Source organism: Oryctolagus cuniculus, chromosome 5 (assembly GCF_051225735.1).
Source record: "Oryctolagus cuniculus isolate XC-2025 breed Fujian yellow rabbit chromosome 5, ASM5122573v1, whole genome shotgun sequence".
NCBI lineage: Eukaryota > Metazoa > Chordata > Mammalia > Lagomorpha > Leporidae > Oryctolagus > Oryctolagus cuniculus.
This window is the reverse complement of record NC_142871.1, coordinates 126,838,337-126,858,639: the sequence shown is the minus strand read 5'-3', so window position 1 is coordinate 126,858,639 and position 20,303 is coordinate 126,838,337. Positions and strand designations below refer to the sequence as shown.

The window sequence follows — 20,303 nt, the reverse complement described above, 5'->3', positions numbered from 1 at the left end:
GCCGGGGCGGAGCCGCGAGTGCCACCTCGGCGGAGCGCCGCACCTCCTGCTCTGCGCCGCCCTTTCCTCTTCCTTTCTGTCCTCCCGCCAGCCGCCGCCGGAAGTGCCTTCCCCGTTTCCCAAAGCGGGGACTGGGAAGAGCCTTGGAGGTCATTCATTCCTCCCACCTCTTGTTACGCGTAAACGGAGTGGAGGCGGCCCCAAACCGTCCTTTCCTTTCTCCCCCTGCCCCACTGGGTTGTAGCTTTTTTTCATGTCCGGTCTGTACCGCCACTACCCCCTCAAAGCAAAACAACAACACAACACCAGGGCAGTAAAGGATAAAAATGGGGAGGCGTTTTATTAGTCAGGGATGTCAGCTTCGGGCAGCAATGGAAGGCAGCTTCACGTAACTCTTCATGGGCGGCAGCGGGCGAATCTTCCGGCCAGCCCAGCCCCCCTTGCGCTGCCACAGCCCGCTGTTAGGCCTCTTGCCCAGCCAGCGGTTGCGACCGGCCTTGCCGATGACCCGTTTGTTGTGATCAACATTGGACACTCGGCCTACCGTTGCTATGCACGTTTCCAGCACCTGCCAAGAGAAAGCAGATGGAGCCAAATGCTCCGTGGAGGGGCAAGAGCCCGGCAGGGTAGAGGGCCCAAGCCTTGGGAGGCTTCTTCCACTCCATGAGAGGAGAGAGCACGCCACGGTGGAACCTAAGTGTGGATTCTACAGCAGGAACTGGGAGTTGAAAAAGACATTGCTTCCTACTCTATGGTGCCAACCCCACAAGGCGTGCTTGGTCATGTGGCAGCAAAGGACAGACCCCGCTCCGGGCAGTTCCTGGCAGCATAAAACACCTGGGAGCTATCCCCATGCAGGAGAGGTGCATTCCCCAGGTTTCTCCTCTGCTGACCCCCCCCCCCCACTTGTGTCCACACACGTACCTGCATCTGCCGCTTGGAGGGCAGCTGGATGATGGCTGTCCCATTCACCTTCCGCAACAGCACGCCGCACGTTCCTGGGGAGGGGATATGCAGCTTTGCCACCCTCCACTGAGGAGGACGACGTGAGGGAGTGGGGATTGACGAGGGGCTGTGCCCTTTAGGAGCAGATGGAACAAAGAAGGATGGGTGCCATGTTTGAGGTAGAAACACAAGCGCCTCTTCTTCCTCCCATTCCTTATTTTTCCCCTACTGTTTTTCTGTCAACGGACCAGACGTGGGCCCACAGGTGCAGAGAACTGTGATGTTAGATACCCCTGGGGCTTCCAAATTGTAGGACCCAGGCAGCTGTTTTCCCCGTACCTGCAGCTCGGATATACTGGGCTCCCCGGCCTGGCTCACTTTCCACGTTGTTGATGAGGGTCCCCACAGGCAGGGCCCCGAGAGGATGTGCATCCCCTTCCTGGGCAGCAACTAAAAGACAGAATTTCTTCAGCACTCGAACCTTCGTAGCCCTTGGTCCTCACACCCGGCAGCCATCTCTCACCTGCCATTCGACCTATATGGTCCGAGTTCAGGATTGTGTCTCCAGGCTGCATGTTTTCTGTGGCAATGATCCAGCGTTTCCGGCTGCCCCCAGCAACCAGAGCTATGTCTGCTGACCTGTTCAGGATGATGGACAGGTGAGCAGGCTACTGGCCAGCTCACATCTTCTGAGAAGCTACACAGCAGTCCTTCAGACCACACCATCACCATCCCATGTCCCCAACTTGCCTACAGGGATCGTAGCGGACTGTGACAACCTTCTCCTTAAAGGGTCCTGGCTTGGTCTCCTCCTCGGGCCGGAAACGCAGAAAGTCAATCATGCGATAACGTTGTTTGTGGCCCCCGCCTATACCGTGCACTCGGATGCGGCCTGCGGTGGGGACAGTTTGGAGACATGATCCAGAGCAGACTTGTTCAAGCCCCCAGCACTGGGAACAGGCTCATCCTGGGCCACAGAGCAGTGCTTCCCAGCATTATGACACAGCAGGAAATTGTAAAAACGTGCAGACAAAAACACTGGGGTAAGCAGGGGTGCAGCAACACCTATACAGAGTTTGGTAAAAATATAATCATATGATAACTTAAACTACAGATCTTCCAGATAAACTCTGTTCAAATTACTGAATTCAGTAAGTTTATTGAGGGCCATGTCAATTGCACCTAAGAGTTCAACTGCTATAGTTTTTGAAGGGTATGAAGAAAAAGGTCCTGCGGATTGTCTCTGAGCACAGACCAGCTGTCTGTTGTTTCATATTCCATTCCCCGGCTCCAAGGCACACATTACTTTTTTTTTGACAGGCAGAGTTAGACAGTGAGAAAGAGAGAAAGGTCTTCCTCCTGTTGGTTCACCCCCCAAATGGCCGGCATGGCCGGCACACTGCGCCGATCCGAAGCCAGGAGCCGGGTGCTTCCTCCTGGTATCCCATGCAGGTATAGGGCTCAAGCACTTGGGCCATCCTCCACTGCCTTCCCGGGCCACAGCAGAGAGCTGGACTGGAAAAGGAGCAACCGGGACAGAATCCGGTACCCCAACCAGGTCTAGAACCCAGGGTGCCGGCGCCGCAGGCAGAGGATTAGCCAAGTGAGCTGCAGCCCAGCCACATATTACCTTTTTTTTTTTTTTTTTTTTTGACAGACAGAGTGGATAGTCAGAGAGAGAGAGAGAGAGAGAGAGAGAGAGAGAGAAAGGTCTTCCTTTTGCTGTTGGTTCACCCTCCAATGGTCGCCGCGGCCAGCACGCTGCGGCCGGCGCACCGCACTGATCCAAAGGCAGGAGCCATGTGCTTCTCCTGGTCTCCCATGGGGTGCAGGGCCCAAGCACTTGGGCCATCCTCCACTGCACTCCCTGGCCACAGCAGAGAGCTGGCCTGGAAGAGGGGCAACCGGGACAGAATCCAGCGCCCCAACAGGGACTAGAACCCGGTGTGCCGGCGCAGCCAGGTGGAGGATTAGCCTAGTGAGCCGCGGCGCCAGCCACATATTACTTTTTAATGACATTCCTCTGTCTTACAGGGTACAAGTGTGTTAATGCACAGGGCTAGTGTTCTGGCCCATTTTTCCCATTTACTAGTTAAACCCCCTTGCTCTTGCTCCCACCTGTATGGTCCCGGCCCCCAGTCTTCCGCATCTTCACTGGTTTAACGGTGTACTTGGTAACATTCTTCCAGGAAACAAACTTGGCATTAAGGGTTACAGAGGTAACAACCGGGCGACAGGGGAGCAACGTCAAGGCAGAGGGCAGTTGGAGGAGGGCATTGCTTATCACCTAGGGTTAAACAGAAATCTTCTTCACTTGAAAGTGAATTGGAGGAAAAGCACCATAGAAAACCAAGGGAGGGGGCAGGCACTGCGGTCTAACAGGTTAAGCCATTGCTTGGGACACATTTCACGTAAGAGTGTCTGGTTACAGTCCTGGCTACTCTACTTCCTGCTAATGCAGTCCTGACCGGCAGCAGGTGATGGCACAGGTGGTTAGTCCCTGCCACCCAAGTGGGAGGCCTGGATGTTGTTCCAGACTCCGAACTGTTGCAGGCATTTGGGAAGTGCACCAGCAGAAAGATCTCTTTTTCTCTCCCTCTTCCTGTTCCTCTGCCTTTAAAATAAACTTTGTATTTTTTAGCAAGATCTATTTATTTATTTGAAAGACAGAAAGAGACAGAGAGAGATATCTTCCATCATCTGGTTAACCCCCTAAATAGTCACAATGGCAGGACTGAAGCCAGTAGCCAGGACTTCATCCAGATCTCCCATGTGGGTGGCAGGAGCCCAGATATTTGGGCCATCTCCTACTGCCCTCGCAGATGCATAAGCAGGGAGCTGGACTGGAAGCAGACCAGCCTTAACTCAAACTGATGCTTATATGGGATGCCTGCGTTGCAGGTGATGGTTCAAACTACTGTGTCACAATGCCAGCCCCTCAAAAATAAACTTTAAAAGCCAAAAATCCCAGGGGAGAGGGCACAGACCAATTTTAGCCTGTAGCTAAAACTCCAAAACCTCCACCTTTCACAGTTTGCCCAGACCAGAGCAGAACATTTTCCTGGGTGTCCATCACCCAGGAAGCACATCCTTCCCTTCTCCTGCGCTGGTAACTTCCACCCGCCCAAGTACCAATGGCCTCTGCATTACATTCACATATGAATGTCTTGTTCCTCACAGTAATCTCGGCTTTTCACAGAGTAAACTCCTTTGCTTTTGAATTTTAAATATGTTTCTGCCAATCTCTCCCCTAAACGGCCTGGGCAAGACTTACTTTTCTGTGACTCCCAGTTTGCTTACCAGGAAGGTCAGGATACCCTCACCAGAAGACATTGTTCGTGGTATCCTGCCCTGCATTCTCTAATTTCAGCTATAGCCCATCTTTTTAAGTATCTTAACGGCTAAGAACACAGGCTCTGAAGCCAGACTGCACAGCCGTAACTCTTGGTGTGTGACCTTAGAAGCCTTATCATTTATCATCTGTACAATGGGAATGATAATAATTACCTTATGGAGCGCTTGAAAAGAGTTCATTTATTTGAAACATCTATTATTGATGCCTGGTTTATGGCAAGCACTCAATAAACATTAGTTATTACTAGAACCAGTACAACTGATGTGCAAAGCATTTTCACCTCCAGTATTTCGTCTGAGGAATTCCGTTTTACGACACAGCAACACTTACAGACAGCTGAGGTTGACATTGCCTTATCCAAGACCACAGGTCTTATTGTGTTTTCTGACCCGATTCACATCCCTAGACTCCCATCGCCGGCTGATCCCTCTCCGGCGGCCCAAACCCAAACAGCCTCCTTCTTGTGAGTAAAGCGGATTACCTTGGAGGCGGGGAACAGATTCGGGACGGGGCTGACGACGGCTGGGGACCCCAGTCTCAGGGAGCCCAGAGTGCGGGTCAGGGCACACACGGCCATGGCGGTGGCCAAAGTCTGCTGGGCTCCGCACGCCACCTATGCCTTTAGCCAGGCTGCCTGGCGATTATGGATCACGTTGGCTGCTCCTTGCACCGTCGCTCTCCATTGACGTAAGCGGAGGCGGGCAGAGAACGTCAATTCCAAACCGGCCACACATCGCCTTTCCTCGTGGTCAGAGCCAATCCTCGGGCGGCTCTAAGGTCGCGTGACTAGGGAACAGGCCCCGCCCCTTAGAGCCGTCAAAACAATTGCCTCGAGCGGCAGCCATGATGGATTTAAAGGGGCAGTACTGGCAAGGGCGGCAGGCCGACCGACAGACTGCAGGTGAGTCTTTGCGGGTATCTCTGGATCTGAGATTTGAGGTCTCTACCACCTATCATTCCTGGACTCCGTGACAGATGAGCAGCCCTCCTGCGACTAGCCTCACAAAATTCCGAATTCAAAAACCCCGCCCCCCTCGATTCTTCCCCGCCCCTTGGCATGAAGACGGACAGACGGACGGCCTGCCCCGCCCCCTGCGCGACCAACTGACTCAGTGACCTCGGGATTGTCCCGCCGCCGGCCCCTCGCAGGCTCCTTGGACCTAGGTCGTCCAGCACTCTCCCGCCCCTGCCCACCTCAGTGTGTCCCCCACGCAGGGCCCCAGGGCAGGTCAGCAGGCATGGACGCCCCTCGAAGCGCGTTCCCAGGTCTGGGACACCAGCTCCCAGCGCGGCTCAGGAGACCCCCGTTCCTCCCCCGCATCACCAGGCATTTGGGAGACACCGTACGGTGATTCCTCAGAGCCTGTTAGCAGGTGATGGTGACAGGAAAAGCCACGGAAGCGACGGCGCTGGGAGTGAGCAGGTCTTCCTCTTCGCCCTCTCCCAGACACCCTTGTGGCAGGTCTCTGATGAAGTCTGTCTCCAACTCCCTTCTTGGGAGAAGGGAGCTCCCCAGGCCTGGAGCCTGAGGCTGGCTTGGAAAAGGAGGAGGGACGTTGGTCATCTTCCGAGACCTGTGGGCAGAAGGAGGGAGGGTGTTTGTCCTGGGTGGGGCCTGGTGCCAGGTCCTCTGGGTGGCTGTGAAGTGGCCAGAGAAGGGGTGGGAACAAAGAACTTCTGGACTTTGGGCAGGGCAGATCCTTCCGAATCCCTGGCTGCAGGCAGAGTTCCTTCCCGGCTCAGTCCTGATCCCCAGCGCTGCGGGCTCTGCTCGGTGCTCAGGTAAGAGGACTAGGCAGGCCCTTCTGAGGAAGCGGGAAGGCAGCCTGGGTCCTGAGAAGTGGGGAAGAGGCAGGGCTGGCTAGTTTGGGAGATGCTGGGCTGGCTTCTGTGGGTGACGCAGCTTGAGGACCTTGAGCCCTCTCATGTGACCCTGCAAGGAAAGCTCCTGGTTTCACTTTGAAACCTATTTTTCCCGTTTTTTTTTTTTTTTAAACCCAACTTTTTTTATGTTTTGCATATTTCCTGACTTCTTTAACTGTGTTCCCTTTGCAACTCTCCCAAACACCATTTTTTGGATGCTTTTATTTATTTTTTTTATTTGAAAGGCAGAGTTACATTGAGAGAGACAGAGAGAGACGTGTGTGTGTGTGTGTGTGTGTGTGTGTCTTTGATCCACTGGTTCACTCTCCAAAGGGCTGCAATGGCCAGGGCTGGGCCAGGCTGAAGGCAGGAGCCTGGAATTTGTAGCTCCACTTGGGTCTCCCATGTGGGTGCAGGGGCCCAAGCACTTGGGCCATCTTTTAGTGCTTTCCCAGGTGCATTAGCAGGGAGCTGGATCAGAAGTAGAACAGCCAAGACTTGAAACTCCAGCCAGCACTCATGAGATGCAGCATTGCAGGCAGCTTAACTGGCTATATTATGATGCTGGCCCTTCTTTGAGTACTCTAATGTAGTCTCTCTTCTCTTCACTTCTTTTCCTAACCTAAGCTCTCTCCAATGTCTTTTCTGTTCTGTTCGTAAGTCTTAATCCTTGATAGTTCCAGGCACCTTTGTTCCCTCTACAGTCTGGCTTCATTTCAACTCTTCTCTCTCTTTTTTAAAAACAACATATTTAAGCTTTTTTAAAGACTTTTTAAAAGTTTATTTATTTGAGGCCGGCGCCATGCTCACTAGGCTAATCCTCCACCTACGGCGCCGGCACACTGGGTTCTAGTCCCGGTCGGGGCGCTGGATTCTGTCCCGGTTGCTCCTCTTCCTGCCCAGCTCTCTGCTGTGGCCCGGGAGTGCAGTGGAGGATGGCCCAAGTGCTTGGGCCCTGCACCCGCATGGGAGACCAGGAGAAGCACATGGCTCCTGGCTTCAGATCAGCGCGGTGCGCCAGCCGCAGTGGCCATTGTGGGGTGAACCGATGGAAAAGGAAGACCTTTCTCTGTCTCACTGTCCATTCTGCCTGTAAAAAATTAAAAAAAAAAATTTTTTTTAAAGTTTATTTATTTGAAAGGCAGAGAGAGAGAAAAAGACGGGGCCAGTGTTGTAGAGCAGCAGTAAGCACTGGTTTGAGTCCCAGGTTCCTGTTAATGTGCCTGGGAAAGTAGCAGAAGATGCCCCATGTCTTTGGGTCCCTGCCACCCATGTGGCAAACTTGGATGAAGTTCCAGGCTCTTGGCTTTGGCCTAGCCTAGCCTCAGCCCTAGCTGTTATATCCATTTGGGGAGTAAACCAGCAGATGAAGAGTTCTCTCTCTCCCTCCCCCCCCCCCCCCCCCCCGGTAACTCTGCCTTTCAAATAAATATCAGAAGCAGATCCAGGACTCAAACCCCCAGGCACTCATCCCATGTAGCATCCTAACTCTGTGCCAAATGCCTGTTCCCCCTCCATCTCTGCCTAGAATCTTAGCTTTCTGTTAAGTGTAGCAGTTTTCCTCCAGCTAAGTCACAGGATCACCCATACTCCTGTCCCTTCACTTGGATCCCTATTACCAAGGTCCTCAGCTTCTCTGTCTTGTGTTTACCACAGCTGAATTCTTGTTTCTGTCTAGCCCAGGCGAGGTTCCCCTGGCCAGGATGTCAGGTCTGGTGTTGGGGCAGCGGGATGAACCTGCAGGGCACCGACTCAGCCAAGAGGAGATCCTGGGAAGCACTCGGCTCGTGAGCCAAGGACTGGAGGCCCTGCACAGTGAACACCAGGCTGTGTTGCAAAGCCTATCCCACACCATCGAGTGTCTGCAGCAGGGAGGCCATGAGGAGGGGCTGGTGCATGAGAAGGCCCGGCAGCTGCGCCGATCCATGGAAAACATAGAGTTGGGGCTGAGCGAGGCCCAGGTGAGCTGGTGCTGAATGAGCCAGAGCGGGTGGCGGAGCAGCTGTCTGGTTGGATGTTTGGGTCACTTGGGATCACCTTGTCTTAGATGCATGCATACATTAATTCAGTAAATATGTTTGAAGCCCTTGGTATGGGCCAGAACTCCTTTGAGCAGAGGAGATACGTCACAAAATCTTTGCCACGTTGGTGTTTGCATTCTAGGTGTTGGGGAGTGGGGGTGGGGACAGGACAGGCAATGCACAACAAATGAGTAAATGATGCAGTGTGCCGAGCAATACTTGCTAAAGATAGAAATGAGTCAGGGAGGGGGACTAGGGAGTGTGGGGAGAGGGTACAGTTTTAGATAATGCTGATCCAACAGGGCCTCACTGTAACGGTGATATCGGAGCAAAGATTTAAAAAGGTGATGGAATGAATCATCCAATCAATAAGAGATCAGCCTCCTAAACAGAACAGCCAGTGCAGAGGCCCTGAACTTGAACTTGAGCCTGCCTGCTGAGTTCATTGAACAGCAAAGGGCAGTGTGGCTGTAGTGCACTCAGTGAAGGAAAGCAAAGAAGAAAAGTCTAATGGACCATGGAGTTGGGGAGAAGCAGAGAGATCATGTGCAATTGACTGCTTTTATTTTATGTTAGTGATATGGAAGCTACTGGAATGTTTTGTTTCTTTAGGTTTTTTTTTTTTTTTTTGAGAGAGGAAGGAGACAGAAAGAAAGATCCCCCACCTGCTGACACACAGCCCCAATGCTTGCAACAGACAGGACTGGTTCAGGATTGAAGTCAGGAGCCACCAGGTCTCTCATGTGGGTGGCAGGAACCCAACGACATGAGCTGTCACCACTGCCTCCCAGTGTCTGCACCAGCAGGAAGCTGGAGTCAGGAGCCAGAGCTGGGGACCAAATCCAGGCACTTCCATGTGGGACACGGGTGTCCAAACCAGCATCTTAAACATCAGGCCAAGCATCTACCTCTATTGGAATGTTTTGATTTTTTTTTTAAAGATTTATTTATTGGGGCTGGCATTGTGGTGTTACGGGTCAAGCTACCACCTGCAAGGCTGGGCGTCCCATATGAGTGCTGGTTTGAGATTGTGCTGATTCAAGACCTGGCTGCTCCACTTCCTGTCTGGGTAAGCAGCAGATGATGACCCAAGTACTTGGGCCCCTGAGCCAATGAGGGAGATGTGGAAGAAGGTCCTGGCTCCTGACTTCTGCCTGTCACAGCCCCAGCTGTTGTACCCATTTGGAGAGTGAATCATCAGATAGAAGATCTCTTTTCCTCTCTCTGTAACTCTGCCTTTCAAATAAAAATTATTTATTTCTTTGAAAGGCAAAGTGACAGGGTGGGGGTGGGGTGGAGGAGATATCTTCCATCTACTGGTTCTGTCACCAAATGGCTGCATCAGCTGGCGCTGGGCCAGGCTGAAGCCAGGGACCGGGAACTTCATGTGGTAGGCAGGAGCCCAAGCACTTGGGCCATACTCCACTGTTTTCCCAGGCACATTAGCAGGGAGCTGGATCAGAAGTGGAGCAAGCTGGCGCCGCGGCTCACTAGGCTAATCCTCCGCCTAGCGGCGCCGGCACACCGAGTTCCAGTCCCGGTCGGGGCGCCGGATTCTGTCCCGGTTGCCCCTCTTCCAGGCCAGCCCTCTGCTGTGGCCAGGGAGTGCAGTGGAGGATGGCCCAGGTGCTTGGGCCCTGCACCCCATGGGAGACCAGGAAAAGCACCTGGCTCCTGGCTCCTGCCATCGGATCAGCGCGGTGCGCCGGCCGCAGCGCGCCAGCCGCGGCGGCCATTGGAGGGTGAACCAACGGCAAAAGGAAGACCTTTCTCTCTGTCTCTCTCTCTCTCACTGTCCACTCTGCCTGTCACAAAAAAAAAAAAAAAAAAAAAAAAAAAAAAAAAAGAAGTGGAGCAGCTGGGACTCATACCAGCACTTTGACATGGAATACCACATCGCAGCCACTGCACCACACAACGCAGCCCCCGTCAGAATGTTTTGAAAAGAATGATGTGATCTAATTTGACATCATCTGGCTGCTAGACTGAGAATAGGCTCCGGGGGAGCAAGGGCGGAAACAGGGAGGCCAATGAGGAGGCTGCTGTGGTCATCCAGGTGGGAATTAGTGGTGGCTTGGCCTTGCGAAATGGCAATGGCAGTGGTGAGATTCAGGGTGTATTTTGAAGATAGCATCATTGCTAGCCAAAATTCCTGCCTCTGGGCTCCTCTGTGTTCCTGCCAGTCTTGCTGCTTCCCAGTAGACTCCCCTCCTGCCTATAGGCTCCCTTCTGGAGTCGAGCTCACAGGATGTGCCCACCTAGGTGATGCTGGCTCTCGCCAACCACTTGAGCACAGTGGAGTCAGAGAAACAGAAGCTGCGGGCTCAGGTACGGCGGCTGTGCCAGGAGAACCAGTGGCTGCGGGACGAGCTGGCGGGCACCCAGCAGCGACTGCAGCGCAGTGAGCAGGCCGTGGCTCAGCTGGAGGAGGAAAAGAAGCACCTGGAGTTCCTGGGGCAGCTGCGGCAGTATGACGAGGACGGGCACGCTGCGGTGAGCGCTCGCAGGTGGGGCTGGCTGGGGGACGGGAGCTGGGAGACACCACCAGTGGGGCCGTTGTCCCCCCATCCTCAGGGCCTAGCAGCTCCCCAACCTACCCCACCTGGCAGGATTGCTTTTTCAGGTGATGGCTGTGGGGAAAACTCTCTGTTCATTCAATGAACATTTGGTGAAATGCCTACTGTGTCAGGCACTATGCGTTCCCCTAGTGAACAGGCAGACACACTTGCTGCTGTCACAGTCATGGACTCGTGAGGGGAAACAGACAAGCTCCTGGACAATTCCAGTGCAGAACACTAAGTGCTACAGGTAGGGAAACCCAGTTGCACAAGACCCTCTTAACATTTGCTGTGGAAACGTGTGAAATTTCACTCTCACTCAACGGGCATTCATGTATCGCTGTGCCTCAGGCAGTGCAAGATGTGTGTAGGGAGCTATAAAGACCCGTAGAAGAGACACTCTGCCTTCTTGAGTTTATAATGTGTCTGTAGGGGACAGGGCTCACGCTTGAGAACGCAGGTGTGACAACACATGGCAGCAGATGTTCCGTGCTGGGTGAGTATGGCTCAGTAAGTGCAAGAGGAATTCATAGGAGGTAGGCCCCTGAGGCCGGAATGATTCAAGGATTCCCAGAGGGGGCCGGGGACAGAGATGGGTATGCTTTAGGTTGAATTTCTCATTTGACAAGGGTTTGGGATGATTCTTGAAGGATGACAAGGAAGAGAGACAGGGGAGTCAAGCTAAGGCTCCAGGGCTGCACTACTGGTCTACCCCTGAGAGAGTCAGGAGACGCTTTGCATGGGACACACTGGTACAGGGGGCAGAGGGCAGGGGGCAGGGGAAAGGGCTGGAGGTCGCTGCTTAAAGCTGCCGTTCCTGATGGGAAAAGCAGATTCTCCCAGTGTGGAAGTAGGTTGGACAGTGAGGGGTGCTCACTATGTCCGAAGCAGGCAGTGGCAGATGATGGGTGTGAGGCTGAGCGAGACACCTTGGGCATGTGTCAGTAAGGTCAGAGACACTGTCCGGCCTCAGGAGAGACAGAACAGACATATAATCAGAGTAAACACCAGGCATCAGCACAGGGCTATAATTACAAGAGTGGAGCAGGAGAGAGGGAGGCTGGGGAGTGGAGGTAGTAAGGAAGGGAACTTTCTGGATGTGAAGGAAGGGGAAGTCGTGGGAATTTGTGCCAAGCATCTCTGGCTTTTGCCAACAAAAGAGGCCTGAGTGTGGCTGGGCCGGATGCTGGCCTTCCCAGGGCAGAGGCCCCTCTCAGTGACTTTGTGGCTTAGAGGGGCCCTCACACCGGCGCTATCTTGGCCCTCACATGCTGCTGCTTCCCTTCCAGGAGGAAAAACAAGGGGATGCCACCAAGGATTCTCTGGATGACCTCTTCCCCAACGAAGAGGAGGAGGACCCTAGCAACGGCTGTGAGTCTGCCTCAGAGCTGGAGGGGAACGAGGGGCAGCAAGAGGCTGCTCTGGGCCCAGCCCTGGGCTCAGGATGTCACCATCCAGAAACAGGTTCTCCCCTCTCTCTGGAGAGGGGGCAGGGCTGGGCTAGTCCTTTAATTTTCTCAGCCTCCTCCTTATCATCAATGTTTATTAAGCGATATGTGCCGAGCACTAGGAATAGCAAGATGAAAATAACACAGGTCTCACTGGTGATGTGTTCACGGTCTATGGGGGAATGAACCTGAGATGGGAAGAGCATGAGTTCTTCAGGGGAAGGAACCAGCTCTTTCTTATCTTTGTGTTCCTGGGATAGCCCCTGGCTCAGGCTTATTATTTTTTTTAAGATTTTTTTATTTATTTGAAAGGCTATGAGAGAGAGAGGTAGGGAGGGAGGGAGAGAGAGAGGGGAATTTTCCATCTGCTAGTTCACTCCCCAAATGACTGCAACTGTCAAGGCTAGGCCAGGTCAAAGCCAGGAGCCTGGACATCTATCTGGATCTCCCAAGTATTTGGGCTATATTCTGCCACTTTCTCAGGAGCTGGATCAGAAGTGGAGCAGCCGGGACTCAAATTGGCACTCATGTGGGATGCCAGGGTCATAAGTGGTGGCTTAACCCTTTATGTCACAACACTGGCCCCGCTCAGTCTTATTGAGTGAATGCATCACTGGGAACAAATAGAACTGTAGTGGGCACAGGTTCCAGGGAGCAGGTAACAGAATAGCAGTGGAGGCTCTGGTGTCAGTAGAGAGAGTCTGGTAGGGGCAGGTGCAGGTATGGAACAAGACATAGAGGGGAGGTCTGGGGTGGGAGAGGAAGAGTCCTCCAGGAAATCTGCTGTTTGTTTTCCGGGCTGGCTCAGTGTCGCGTGGCCAAGGCGCTGCAGCCGCCCAGCAGGGTGGATATGAGATCCCAGCAAGGTTGCGGACGCTGCACAACCTGGTGATTCAGTACGCAGCCCAGGGTCGCTATGAGGTGGCTGTGCCGCTCTGCAAGCAGGCGCTGGAGGACCTGGAGCGCACATCGGGCCGTGGCCACCCTGATGTCGCCACCATGCTCAACATCCTCGCCTTGGTGTATCGGTGAGCACCGCCCCCCCGACCCCCAGACTCTTCTCCCTCTTTGGCACCCATGCCTCCTCTCCACTGGGTGCCTCTTCTCCCTGCTGGGCTTCCAGGATATTCCCCACTGGGTACCATGCCAAGTCCTTGACCTCAGACGATACTCATTTCGCAGGCTGTTTGCTGCTCTGGTCTCTCCTGGAGGGAGCCTCCACACACACACACACATACACACACACCACACACACCCCAGCTTCCTGTGGCCTCCTCGGAGGACAGCAGTGCTCTGCATCCTGGTCTGGGAGTGTCAGTGGAGCCCTCTCACCATCCACACCAGGCCTCTTGTCCCCATGGGGGTCCCCGATCTCTAAATATACCTCAGTCCTCCCCAGGGGAGGGAGAGTGGGAAGGAGATGACTTGGGAGCAGAGGTCAGGGTAACCGTTGTCACCTTTGGCCTCTTCCAGGGACCAGAATAAGTATAAGGAAGCTGCCCACCTGCTGAACGATGCCCTCAGCATCCGGGAGAGCACTCTGGGCCGGGACCATCCTGCTGTCAGTGCTCCTTGCCCTCTGCCCTCTGCCCTCTGCCCTCTGCCGTTGTTCTCTTAGCTTGTCCGCACGCTGCCCTTGGTTCCCTCACTCGGATGCTCAGGAAGGAGGCACAGGACCTCCTTTCTGCCAGCACCATCCGGTATCTCCGTGGCTCTCAATTCTCTGCAGTTCAGTTACTTGCTTTTTATAATTAATATTCTGAAATTTAATTCATAGACAATGTATCCTACTTACAAGAAAGTTAATATGACACACTAGTTAATATGAAAGAGAAGCAAGGGAAGTAATTTATGAGAACAATAAATTTAACGTAGTATGCTAAGATAAAAATACAACACAAGAATAACTGTGTTGAGTACAACAGTGCTAGAAGACATAATAAAGTAGTGTGATATATGAGGAATAACTCTGGATTTAGAAGTAGACCAGTAAGTGCTTCCGTGTAAGAAGTAAGAGAAAAATGAGACAGAAGTGTGAGTACATACCTGATTAGAAGGCAGTGTTATAATAAGTAATCACAGGCCAGACTGATTTGAATATGAGAAGAAAACAGAGAGATAGCCTCATAAGTAGGGCCAGTAGGCCAAAACAAATGATAGATTGTTAAAGTGGAAAAAATGGGAAATAAGCTCCTTTTTTAAGGTATGTGACAGCAGGGATGATGGGTCTCAGAATACACGACTCCCATCTTGATATCCCACCAAAAGTCAAAGTCAAAGCTTGCTGTCTGTGTTTGAGTGCCAGGCAGGACGTTCAGAAGTTGGCATAGTCGCCCTGCACATGCAGAACATCTGTTGTATTCTCACCTCCTCAGGGGTAATAGTACCCTCAGTCTTCATGGCAACCCCAAAACAACACTCCAGAAATTTCTAGAAGTCCCCCTAGAGGGCGGTACAACACCCTCAGAGCCCCGGAGCCTTCCTCCCTTCAGCTTGTGAATGTGTCAGTGAGAGTCCACCTCTCTTGGTGTTGTGCCACGTGGGGCCCTGCTGTGCGGCGGTGGGGAGGGGACCTCAGGTTCTCCTGGGTCCTGCACATCTGATGGGCCAGGTCTGTCTTCATAGGTGGCTGCCACACTCAACAACCTGGCTGTGCTCTACGGCAAAAGGGGCAAATACAAGGAGGCAGAGCCGCTGTGCCAGCGAGCACTGGAGATCCGAGAGAAGGTACCCGAGCCTCTCTCCATTCGTCCCCATCCATCACTGTGACCCTTCCCTCAAGTCAGTCTACCCTTGTCCTTCACTTCTTCCCCTTACCCCCACCCCCACGCCCAGCCCTGTTTCCTCTCCCTCATTCCCTTCCCTCTGCTCCCTGTGTGTGTGAACCATCATTATGGCCTTTTGTCTGCCCCTTTGCTCCCCTCCAGGTCCTTGGCACTGACCACCCAGATGTAGCAAAGCAGCTGAACAACCTGGCCCTTCTGTGCCAGAACCAGGGCAAGTATGAGGCCGTAGAGCGCTATTACCTGCGAGCACTGGCCATCTATGAGGGGCAGCTGGGGCCGGACAACCCGAATGTAGCCCGCACCAAGAACAACCTGGTAAGGGATGAAAGGACACGGGGTGGAAGGAGGGGGCGGGGGAGGCCACCTGGCTCCTGGAATTGGCCAGAAGCACTGGAATTGGCATGCCACTCTCATCCACCGTATGCCCGTCTCTGGGGCTGCCTTTGGGACTGAAGGAGCTGCTTCAAGCCAGCGGCAGAAGTGCCAGAGCCTCTTGGGAGTGGAGCGGGGATACCTTTGACCCTGCTGCTAGAATAGGAGGCCTTCTGGGGAAAGTCAGAGAGACAGCAAGAAGTGGACGCCCCTGAGCCCGGCAAAGACCTTGTCCCCCTCCATCTCTTGCTCCTGTGCTTTGGCCTTCCTGCCTCCCAGGCTTCCTGTTACCTGAAGCAGGGCAAGTATGCTGAGGCCGAGACGCTGTACAAAGAGATCCTGACCCGAGCCCACGTGCAAGAGTTTGGGTCTGTGGATGGTGAGTGGTGTGGGCCTGGGGAGGGGGCTGCAGGGAAGAAAAGAAATATCCATGGAAGGTGGGGGGTTAAGATCACGGTGGTTCCGGGGGTGGGGGGAGGAGACCCCTTTCGCCCAGCAGTGTCAGCCTGTGGGTCCTGGCTCTCATAGACTGTCTGGCTATGTTCTCTAATCTCCCCACCCCACTCCATGTGTCACCCCCAGACGACCACAAGCCCATCTGGATGCATGCAGAGGAGCGGGAGGAAATGAGCAAAGTGAGTGGGGGGCAGAAGGCCAGTCTGGAGAACCAGAGGCCTCTAAGGCCTGTGTCTTGCTCTTTCCGTTAGCCCAGCTGCTCCCTTCCCACCCCTGCAGCAGCCCTAGATGCACGGTGCCTTTCCCAACCCAGCCTGCACCCCAGCCCATGCCAGCCTACACCTCAGCATCTCTGTACTTTCATCACTGGCTCCCATTCCCCATCCCATCTGTCCTGCAGATCCGGCACCATGAGGGCGGCACACCCTACGCTGAGTACGGAGGCTGGTACAAGGCCTGCAAAGTAAGCAGGTAAGCTGTGGTGACAGCCAGCCGGGCCTCTGCCGCCCTCCATCCAGGCCATGACCCCAGCCTCCTGGGCCTTCTCTTCCCTTTGAGCTTGCCTCAGCCTTAGCTCCAGTCCCTCCCTCTCCTGTTTCCTGTCCTGAGCCCGTTGTTGTTTGTTTCCTGGGTCTCATGTCCCACAGCCCCACCGTGAACACGACCCTGAGAAACCTAGGAGCTCTGTACAGGCGCCAGGGGAAGCTGGAGGCAGCTGAGACCCTGGAGGAGTGTGCCCTGCGTTCCCGGAAACAGGTCAGAGGCCAGGAGGGGAAGGAGGTCCCGGAAGGAAGGGTCCTAAGACGAGGGGCAACCCAGGCTTCTTGTGGGTCTCCTAAGAATAGGAGTCTCCTCCGATGAGGACAGGAGGGAGAGGAAGGTGAGGCAGTCTTGTGGCTATTTTTAAGGCTGTTCTTAGCCTCTGCCTGCCCTTTGTGGTCAGGACACCAGACTCAAGATTCCCTGCACTGAACGGAGATGATAGAGGGAGCTCTGCTCTTCCACTGGGGCCGTGTAGGTGCTGGGGTGAGAAGGTACATTGAGGAGAGCCCCAAGTCAGAGCGTCTCAGTTTTGAGTCATAACCCATTAGTAGGTGGGGAAATCAACTCGTTGTAGGCGATGGTTAAAGACATGTATGTGGTTCTATAGAGGAACACATTGCAGAGAGAGAGAGAGAGGTGAATACTGTACTGTAGGTGTGTACTGGGGCTTCACAAGGAAGAGTGTTGTCCTTGCAGTGGCTGGTGGTGAAAAAAGGGTTGAAAGTCCCATCCTGAGGAGTGAAGGAGTAGGAAGGCCCATTTCCCTTTTCCTTCCAGGGTACTGACCCTATCAGCCAGACCAAGGTGGCAGAGCTGCTTGGGGATGGTGACAGAAGGACCTCCCAGGAGGGCCCGGGGGACACTGTGAAATTTGAGGGAGGTGAAGACGCTTCGGTGGCTGTGGAGTGGTCAGGGGTAAGTCTGCTCAGTGCCCTTGGCCTCTCCTGCCCTTGCTGGTGGCGGGGCGAGGCCCTGAGCTTCCTTTTCCTCCAAGCTCTGGTAGGATATGAGGGCAATCGTCTTCATTCTAGTGAGCTGGACTCTTCCAACCTGGCTCTGGGAGCCAACTTTTGACAGGGCTCTTCTTCTTCTTCTTCTTTTTTTTTTTTTTCAAGATTTTATTTATTTATTTATTGAAAAGTCAGTCAGTCACACAGAGAGAGGAGAGGCAAAGAGAGAGAGAGGTCTTCCATCCGATGGCTCACTCCCTACTTGGCTGCAACGGCCAGAACTGCGCCAATCCGAAGCCAGGAGCCAGGAGCTTCTTCCAGGTCTCCCAGTGGGTGCAGGGGCCTAAGGACTTGGGCCATCTTCCACTGCTTTCCCAGGCCACAGCAGAGAGCTGGATCGGAAGTGGAGCAGCCGGGACTCAAATTGGCGCCCATATGGGATGCCAGTGCTTCAGGCCAGGGTGTTAACCTGCTGCGCCACAGCGCTGGCCCCTCTTCTTTTCTTTTTTTTTTCTTTTTTTTTTTTTTTTTTTGACAGGCAGAGTGGACAGTGAGAGAGAGAGAGACAGAGAGAAAGGTCTTCCTTTTGCCGTTGGTTCACCCTCCAATGGCCGCCGCGGCTGGTGCACTGCGGCCGGCGCACCGCGCTGATCCGATGGCAGGAGCCAGGAGCCAGGTGCTTTTCCTGGTCTCCCATGGGGTGCAGGGCCCAAGCACCTGGGCCATCCTCCACTGCACTCCCTGGCCACAGCAGAGAGCTAGCCTGGAAGAGGGGCAACCGGGACAGAATCCGGCGCCCCGACCGGGACTAGAACCCGGTGTGCCAGCGCCGCTAGGCGGAGGATTAGCCTAGTGAGCCGCGGCACCGGCCTCTTATTTTCTTTTAAAATTTATTTATTTTTATTTTAAAGATGTACACATGTGAGAAACAGAGGCACACATGGACACACACACAGAGATAGATATTCCACCTGCTGGTTCCATTCTGCAAATGTCTACAACAGCTGTGGCTGGGTCAGGCAGAACACAGTCTGGGTCTCCCACATGGGTGGCGGGGACCTAAGTACTTGAGCCATCACCTGCTGCCTCCTAGGATACACATCAGCAGGAAGGTAGAATAGGAAGTTGAGCTGGGACTTGAACCCAGGGCACTCTGGTATGGAAGGCACGTGTTCCAATCAGGGCCTTAACCATGATTCCAAAAGCCCTCCCACCACCCTTCCCCACAGGGCTTTTATTTTCAATCACTGGGCTTTAGGGGTGGAAGATGTGTGCAGAAGAAATCTCAGTAGTGGACTCAGAAGCCAGCTGGCATGGAGTCCCCTTAGCTCCCATTGTTCCACTCTGTCTGCCAGGATGGCAGTGGGACTCTGCAGAGGAGTGGCTCTCTGGGCAAGATCCGGGATGTGCTTCGTAGAAGCAGCGAACTCCTGGTGAGGAAGCTCCAGGGGACGGAGCCTCGGCCCTCCAGGTATTCAGCCAGGTTGGGATATGGCAAACAAGGTGGATCAGCCTTTGCTTTCGCCTCTTCTTGGCCCCTGATCTCTGGAGAAGTGTCTGGGAGAGATTTGTGGGATGGTGTGGCGGAAGGGTTGGGGCGAATGAGTGTCCCAGTGGGAGGATGAAGGATCCTGTGGTGGTGCTGGTTCCTGATGCAGCTGAGAGTGGGGGAACCGAGGGGGAAGAGGCAGCGATCTGATTTTTGTGCAGTGGTGCCCCAGAGGCCTGTAGCTTCAGGGCTGCTTGAGGAGAACAGGAGGCCTCAATTCTTCTTTTTCCACTGTAGCAGCAACATGAAGCGGGCAGCCTCCTTGAACTATCTGAACCAACCCAGTGCCGCGCCCCTCCAGGTGAGAAAGCAAGGACACAGGCAAGCCCAAGGAGAGTCAGGGAGAGGGAGAGTCACCTGAGAGGGGGACAGGGCCGGGGAACTGGACAGTCCTTGGGGAACCAGGCAGCTTGTTGGGGTGGTGACCACCAAGAGACAGTTCCAGGCCAGAAATAGTAGCAACTAAGTCAGCAGGAAGGGACTAGGAATTGATGTTCTCTAAACTGGTCCTTTGGAATTATGAATAATTCAGGAATGACCTGGAGCCCTGCAGCCACCATCCTCCTCACCTTGGAGACTTAGAAGTGCATGAGAAGGAGAAAACAGAAAAGTATTCAGTAATCTGCCTTGGAGAAAACAGGACTGATGCTTTGATGGCAGTGACCTCTGCCATCGACATATTCAGGGCACGTGCCAGGAGTCCACCAGATTGTAGCCAACTGGAAGATTTCTCGCAGAGGCTAACCAAAGACCCCAGGGCTTGGGGTTGAGTTACAGGATCTATATCCTAGGTCCCGGGATGGATGCAGCTGTGGGATGGCTGGACTCCAGGAGGCCAAGGTCCCTGGCTGACAGGGTGGTATTGTTGTTTCAGGTCTCTCGGGGCCTCAGTGCCAGCACCACGGATCTCTCATCAAGCAGCTGACATTCAACCCTCCTCACAGGCCTGTTGGGTCCCCCACAGCCCTCACAGCATTCCCCACTGCTCCAGTCCCTTCCCCATCGCAAGGTGGGGTAGTGAACGGGGAGCAGTGTAACCAGAAGTCTGCTGCTGCCCATAGGGTCTCGGCTCCCTCCTCAGGAATCCCTCTTAGGAAGGACCCTCAGGACACACTCTCCCTCCACCAGGGGGTCCTCGAGAGTAGCTAGCTCTGGGGCCCCCAAGGTGGGCAAGATCAGGTATGCACCTTAGAGATGAAGCCTGCCTCTGGCTTTTCTGTCAGAGGGTTTAGGGCTGGCCGGCCGGCAGAGCCACCTTGCCCGGGCGTCTCTTGTTCCCTCCCCTCTGCTGCCTCACTTCAGGTCCATGTATTTCACGTTTCTTAAATAAAAGAATCAGGTAACCTTTCTGCTACTGAGTCCTGAGTGCAGAGGGCAGGAAGGTCCTTCAGAGAGGGGCGAGGGGCAGTGACAGATGGGGTGACAGGAGGAGGGGCGAGTCTTAGACCTCTCCTCTC

The 20,303-nt window shown here is 54.0% G+C and overlaps 2 protein-coding genes across 17 annotated transcripts; one reads left to right on the top strand and one right to left on the bottom strand.

The window, feature by feature from the left end:
- Positions 1-314: 314 nt before the first annotated feature.
- On the bottom strand, positions 315-5,631 carry MRPL2 (mitochondrial ribosomal protein L2). 2 transcript variants are annotated; one of them, XM_089333938.1, is made up of 7 exons: positions 5,495-5,631; positions 3,064-3,232; positions 1,696-1,837; positions 1,469-1,584; positions 1,285-1,395; positions 925-998; positions 315-568 (listed from the first exon to the last, which is right to left on the bottom strand). In XM_089333938.1, the coding sequence occupies exons 2-7, from the start codon at positions 3,092-3,094 to the stop codon at positions 356-358; spliced, it is 687 nt and encodes a 228-aa protein (XP_089190064.1). In that variant the 5' UTR covers positions 3,095-3,232; positions 5,495-5,631; the 3' UTR covers positions 315-355. The 2 variants fall into 2 exon arrangements, with proteins under 2 accessions (XP_089190064.1, XP_002714464.1); XM_002714418.6 differs by lacking the exon at positions 5,495-5,631 and adding an exon at positions 4,782-4,936.
- On the top strand, positions 5,113-20,195 carry KLC4 (kinesin light chain 4). 15 transcript variants are annotated; one of them, XM_008262935.5, is made up of 19 exons: positions 5,185-5,201; positions 5,364-5,528; positions 5,628-5,723; positions 5,998-6,082; positions 7,842-8,124; positions 10,447-10,677; positions 12,032-12,113; positions 12,999-13,218; positions 13,664-13,751; positions 14,816-14,917; positions 15,118-15,291; positions 15,628-15,727; positions 15,931-15,983; positions 16,205-16,275; positions 16,452-16,560; positions 17,125-17,262; positions 18,653-18,768; positions 19,084-19,147; positions 19,721-20,195. In XM_008262935.5, exons 5-19 carry the CDS (start codon positions 7,867-7,869, stop codon positions 19,769-19,771), a joined length of 1,857 nt encoding a protein of 618 aa, XP_008261157.1. In that variant the 5' UTR covers positions 5,185-5,201; positions 5,364-5,528; positions 5,628-5,723; positions 5,998-6,082; positions 7,842-7,866; the 3' UTR covers positions 19,772-20,195. The 15 variants fall into 15 exon arrangements, with proteins under 15 accessions (XP_008261158.1, XP_008261155.4, XP_008261159.1 ...); XM_089333935.1 differs by lacking the exon at positions 5,185-5,201 and having other exon boundaries at positions 5,388-5,528; positions 6,022-6,082; XM_017345137.4 differs by lacking the exon at positions 5,185-5,201 and having other exon boundaries at positions 5,388-5,528; positions 5,993-6,082.
- Positions 20,196-20,303: the final 108 nt, after the last annotated feature.